General features: G+C 57.0%; 1 protein-coding gene across 1 annotated transcript in view; it reads left to right on the forward strand.

Moving 5' to 3' along the window:
- Window positions 1–5,883, forward strand: part of ATP10A (ATPase, class V, type 10A) — a gene marked incomplete at its 5' end in the record, with an annotated part of 73,211 nt that overhangs the window by 33,945 nt on the left and 33,383 nt on the right. Inside the window, 3 exon segments of the mRNA XM_015563002.1 lie at window positions 2,696–2,781; window positions 4,199–4,305; window positions 5,179–5,310. Coding sequence (XP_015418488.1) covers window positions 2,696–2,781; window positions 4,199–4,305; window positions 5,179–5,310 — 325 coding nt within the window.

The following is a 5,883-nucleotide window of genomic DNA, read 5'->3' on the forward strand; positions in this document are numbered from 1 at the left end:
TCCCCCCACCACCAGCATGCTTGCGCCCAACTGCCCCCCATGCCGGCCTGCTCGTCCCTAACCATTTCTGCCTCGGCCCACCACCATGGCTTTGTCCAGAAGCACGTCCAGTCTCCCGGAAGGTCTCCCGATCTAATTAGCATATTACCCTTTTATTAGTATAGATATATTTTTTTTAAAGCTGGTGATGGCGGCATAGAGGACCCAGAGCTTGAGGGATGTTGGGGCGCCCCCCACCCCCGGGGAGGATGTGGGGGGCGGGGTGATCCTGAGACAGGGGGACGGAGCTGCCGGCAGCAGGAGCCTGGCCCTCTGCCCGTCATCGGGGAGGAGCCGAGCGCACCGGCCGCTAGCATTCCGGAGACAAACAAGCCGCCGCGAAATTAATGATCTAGAATTAGAAGGACGCCGCGTCCCCAGGAAAGTGATTTATTTCGAGAATTCCATGCGCAAGCAATTCTCGGCGGCCGGCGTGGAGCAGGAGACGGCAGAGCCCTGGCTCCACCGGCCGATTAATTCCTGCCGGGGAAGGAGCCGGGGGCGGGCGGGGGAGCGAAGACCTTCCCTCTTCCTACGGTGGAAGGAGGCTCGGAGAAGTCCGAGGAGGGCGTAGGGCGTACGTCCTACGTCCTACGTCCTACGCCCTACGTCCTACGTCCTACGTCCTACGCCCTACGCCCTACGTCCTGTCCTACGCCCTACGTCCTATGCCCTACGTCCTACGCCCTACGTCCTACGCCCTACGTCCTACGTCCTACGCCATACGTCCTACGCCCTACGTCCTACGTCCTACATCCTACGGGACAGGCCATGCGTCCAGCGGCTGTTCTCAGCGACTCTGCAGGAGTCGTGCGAAAATTAAGAGAGTTTGGGGAAAATGAGGCGCCGCGGGGTGGGGGCGGGGGGTGGAGGGCGAAGTTTGCTAGCTCATTACCAGTGGCCAACCTTCCCTGCCCTTTTTCTTTTTTAAATATATTTCATTGGTTTTTGCAGAGAGGAAGGGAGAGGGAGAGAGAGAGTGAGAAACATCGATGAGAGAGAAACACCCATCAGCTGCCGCCTGCACGTCCCCCGACTGGGGATCGAGCCCGCCACCCAGGTATGTGTGTCCTGACCGGGAATCGAACCCGGGACCCATCAGTCCGCCGGCCGTTGCTCTATCCACTGAGCCAAACCGGTGAGGGCTATTTTTTTTTAAAATATGTTTTTATTGATTTCACAGGGAGGAAGGGAGAGAGAAACAGCAATGGTGAGAATCATGGATCGGCCGTCTCCTGCACACCCCACACTGGGGATCGAACCCGAAACCCGGACATGTGCCCTGACGGGGAATCGAACCCTGACCTCCTGGTTCGTACGTAGGTCCACGCTCAACCCCTGAGCCACGCAAGCTGGGCTATTTCTTTTAATTTTTGTTCATCCTTACCAGAGGCTATTTCAATTGCTTTTTCAGAGTGAGTGGAGGGGAGGAAAGGAGGGAGAGAGAGAGAGAGAGAGAGAGAGAGAGAGAGAGAGAGACGTCGATGTGAGAGACACATGAACTGGTTGCCTCCCACACATGCCCCGACTGGAGGCAGGGAGCAGCCCCGCAACCCAGGTACGTGCCCTGGACCCGGAATCGAACCCAAGACCCTTCCATGCACGCCGGCCGGCACCCTAACTACTGGGCCACACTGGCCAGGGCGCTCATGTAGGTTTTGACGGTGGTTTTCTATAAAACACCTCTTGACCTCGCTGGTGTGGCTCCGTGGTTAGAGCGTTGGCCTGCGGACTGAAGGGTCCCGGGTTCGATTCCCGGTCAAGGGCATGTGCCCGGGTTGCGGGCTCCATCCCCAGTGGGGGGCGGGCAGGAGGCAGCCGATCCGTGATTCTCTCTCACCATCGATGTTTATTTTTTTTTCTTTGTTAATCCTCACCGGAGGATATTTTTTCATTGATTTTTCAGAGAGAGTGGAAGAGAGGGAAGAGGCAGAGAGAGAAAGATTGATGTCAGAGAGACGCATCGATGGGTTGCCTCCTGCACGTGCCCCAACCAGGGCCCGGGGGATTGAGCCTGCAACCGAGGTACGTGCCCCTGATCTGAAATCGACCCAGGATCCTTCAGCCTGCAGGCCGATGCTCTATCCACTGAGCCAAACCAGCTAGGCCTCATCACGGATGTTTCTCTCTCTCCCCCCACCTCTTCCTCGCTCTGAAACCAATAAAACCTATATGTATATTTTTTAAAAAGACAGAAAGGTGGCCCAGCCAGCGTGGCTCAGTGGCTGAGCATCGACCTATGAACCAGGAGGTCATGGTCCGATTCCAGGTCAGGGCACATGCCCAGGTTACGGGCCCCGTCCCCACTGTGGGGCGTGCAGGAGGCAGCCGATCCATGATTCTCTCTCATCAATGGGGTCCCCCCCCCTTCCTCTCCCTTCCTTTCTGAAATCAATACAAATATTCCGGTCAAGGGCATGTACCTTGGTTGTGGGCACATCCCCAGTGGGGAGTGTGCAGGAGGCAGCTGATCGATGTTTCTCTCTCATCGATGTTTCTAACTCTCTATTCCTCTCCCTTCCTCTCTGTAAAAAATCAATAAAATATATTAAAAAAATAATAATGATGATAAATAAATAAAAAGGCAGAAAGGTGAGGGCCTCTGAGAACGGAGCCACGGAGCCCGGCACCCTGACGCCCCCCCGTGCCGTTTCAGGTCTCCGAATTCGACCCTTTGACCTTCACCAGCGTCATCGAGTGCGAGAGGCCCAACAACGACCTGAGCCGGTTCCGGGGTTGCATGTGAGTGCCGTCCGTCCCTCCGCCCCCGCCCCTGTCCTCCTGTCTGACGGGCTGCATATATGCGCACGGCGGGCCCTGGAGCAGCACGGAGTTGTGGCACCGGCCGCCACGCCGTCAAAAATCCTCATGTAATTGTGGACTCTGCCAAACACTTCACCAGTAACAGCCAGCTGTGCCCCGGAACCTTACCCATAACCAGAACAGTTGATTTACATATTTTTTTTAAATGTATATATATTTTTTATTGATTTCAGAGAGGAAGAGAAGAGAGAGAGAGAAACATCGATGATGAGAGAGAATTGTGGATCGGCCGCCTCCTGCATGCCCCACGCTGGGGATGGAGCCCGTACCCCGGGCCTGTGCCCTGGATCGGGAATGGAACCGTGACCTCCCAGTTCCTAGATCTGACACTGAGCCACTGAGCCACACTGGCCGGGCCATAAAAGGATATTTAAAACGCAAAACCGCAGGCACAGGCGCTTGCGTCGGTAGAAAAACTGGAGTTGATTTGGAGAGGGGAAAAGCCGTCAGCTGGCGAGAGCATCTCGGGGGCAGCGATGTGTGAAAAATCCCCGAAGGCCGGCCGGTCGGGGGTGGCCGGGTCCATTTAAGAGGCGTTCGTTTATAGAGGAAACGGCCCATTAGGCATGCACCGTCTACAAGAAACGGGGGAGCGGGGAGCCACGTGGGGGCCTGGCCCGGATGAATTCCATCGACGTCCTTCTTGCGGGAGACAAAGGCTCCTGCTTGCGGACGCGTTGCTTCGGGAACGAGTTCAAGTCCGAGACCCGAGGAGGATCCGCTGGACACAGAGTTCTCCGGGTTCCCCCAACGCTGCCCGGCCGGCGTGGCTCCGTGGTTGAGCGTCAGACCTAGGAACCGGGAGGTCACGGTTCGATTCCCGGCCAAGGGCGCAGGCCCAGATGTAGGGGGCATGCAGGAGGCAGCCGATCCATGATCGATGTTTCGCTCTCTCTCCCTCTCCCTCTCCCTTCCTCTCTGGAATCAATAAATACACACCTTTGTTTTTCCTTTTTTTCCCCTTTATTGAATAAGATATTACAAATGTGTCCTAATCCCCCCAGTGTCCCCTCATCCCCCAATCCTGCCCTCACCCTCACCCCCTGTTGTCCGCATCCATCACTGATGCTTATATGCATGCATACAAGTCCTTTGCTTGATCTTTCCCCCTAAAAATATATCTTAGAAAAAGGTTCCCTAAAGCTCCTTCCCCAAACCCCTGGCTCTGGCGGTGCCCCTAGCAGCCCGGTTCCCAGTGAACGCCCGCCCTCCAGGGTCCCTGTGCGCCCTCCCCGCCCTGCACCCTGTGCCCAGGCCCCCCTCCCCGAGGCAGCGCTCCCGGGGACGGGAGGCCGGGTAGGTGTCCCCCGTGACGGTGACACACGTCCCCCCGCAGCACGCACGACAACGGGAAGAAGGCCGGGCTGCACAAGGAGAACCTGCTGCTGCGAGGCTGCACTGTCCGGAACACGGAGGCCGTGGTGGGCATCGTCATCTACGCAGGTGGGCACGCGGGTCGCACGTGGGGAGGTCTGGGGGGCACACCGGCTGCCCCCCTCGTCCTGTGAGCTCGGGAGCAGCCCCCCTTTTCTTTTTAAAATATATTTTGATGGATTTCAGAGAGGAAGGAAGAGGGGTAGAGAGAGAGGACACACACATCCATGATGAGAGAGAATTGTGGGTCGGCCGCCTCCTGCCCGCCCCCGACAGGGGATCGAGCCCCCAACCCGGGCCTGTGCCCTGGCCGGGATTCCTGAACCGTAACCTCCTGGTTCATGGGTCGATGCTCATCCTCTAAGCCACACTGGCTGGGGTGTGTGTGTGTGTGTGTGTGTTTCTGATTATAAAAGTAGCATAGCTCTAGCCAGTTTGGCTCAGTGGATAGAGCGTCGGCCTTCGGACTCAAGGGTCCTGGGTTCAATTCCGGTCAAGGGCATGTACCTTGGTTGCGGGCACATCCCCAGTGGGGAGCGTGCAGGAGGCAGCTGGTCGATGTGTCTCTCTCATCGATGTTTCTAACTCTCTGTCCCTCTCCCTTCCTCTCTGTAAAAAATCAATAAAATATATTTTAAAAAAAAAGAAATGAGGAAAAAGCACAATATCTAATCCCATCTTGACCCAAAAGTGCTCCTCCTGAGCGCGTTAGCCTGCGGCCCTCCGTGCAGCTCCGTGGCTGTTGCCGGGTTCGGACCGTTGCTATACCCTGCTCTCTCTCTTTTTTCTTTTTTATACCCTGCTCTTTTGGCCAGGCCTGTCCCCTCTGTATTCCTGGATGGCGGCAGCGTTGTACCTCCGTCCGCAGAGACGGTGCCAGGGGTCCCCTCCCGGCTGGGCTCTGACTGCCACGCCCCCCTCCTCCTCCTCGTCCCCCGACAGGACACGAAACGAAGGCGCTGCTGAACAACAGCGGCCCCCGCTACAAGCGCAGCATGCTGGAGCGGCAGATGAACTGCGACGTGCTCTGGTGTGTCCTCCTCCTCGTTTGTATGTGTCTGTTTTCAGCGGTCGGTAAGTCTCCTCGCGGGACGGCCTCCGGGCGGGCCTGGTGGGCGGCCCACGACTCCTCCTTGGGCCCTAGAGCTGAGTGGCGTCCGCCGGGGCCACGGGAGGATGCCCGGGCGCGTGGGCGTGGCGCCCGGGGTCGTATTTCCCACTGGAAGTTTCCTGGACGGAGGGATGTTTTATTTTTATTATTATTATTTTGTCGTTGTTGTTGTTGCTAGTCCTGACCCGGGGATGTTTTCCCCATTGATTTTTAGAGAGAGTAGAAGAGAGGGGGAGAGGCAGAGAGAAACATCGATGGGAGAGAAGCACGGTTGGTGGGCTGCCTCCGGCACCAGCCCCCACCGGGGCCCAGGCTGGGGAGGAGCCGGCAACCAAGGTCCGTGCCCTTGACCGGAATCGAACCCGGGACCCTTTGGTCTGCAGGCTGATGCTCCATCCACAGAGCCAACCTGGATAGGGCTGTGTGATTATTTTTCTAATGTATATATATTATTAATTTTTTACAGAGAGGAAGGGAGAGGGATAGAGAGTTAGAAACATGGATGAGAGAGAAACATCGATCAGCAGCCTCCTGCC

This window comes from Myotis davidii, unplaced genomic scaffold, assembly GCF_000327345.1.
Source record: "Myotis davidii unplaced genomic scaffold, ASM32734v1 scaffold811, whole genome shotgun sequence".
NCBI classification, from domain to species: domain Eukaryota; kingdom Metazoa; phylum Chordata; class Mammalia; order Chiroptera; family Vespertilionidae; genus Myotis; species Myotis davidii.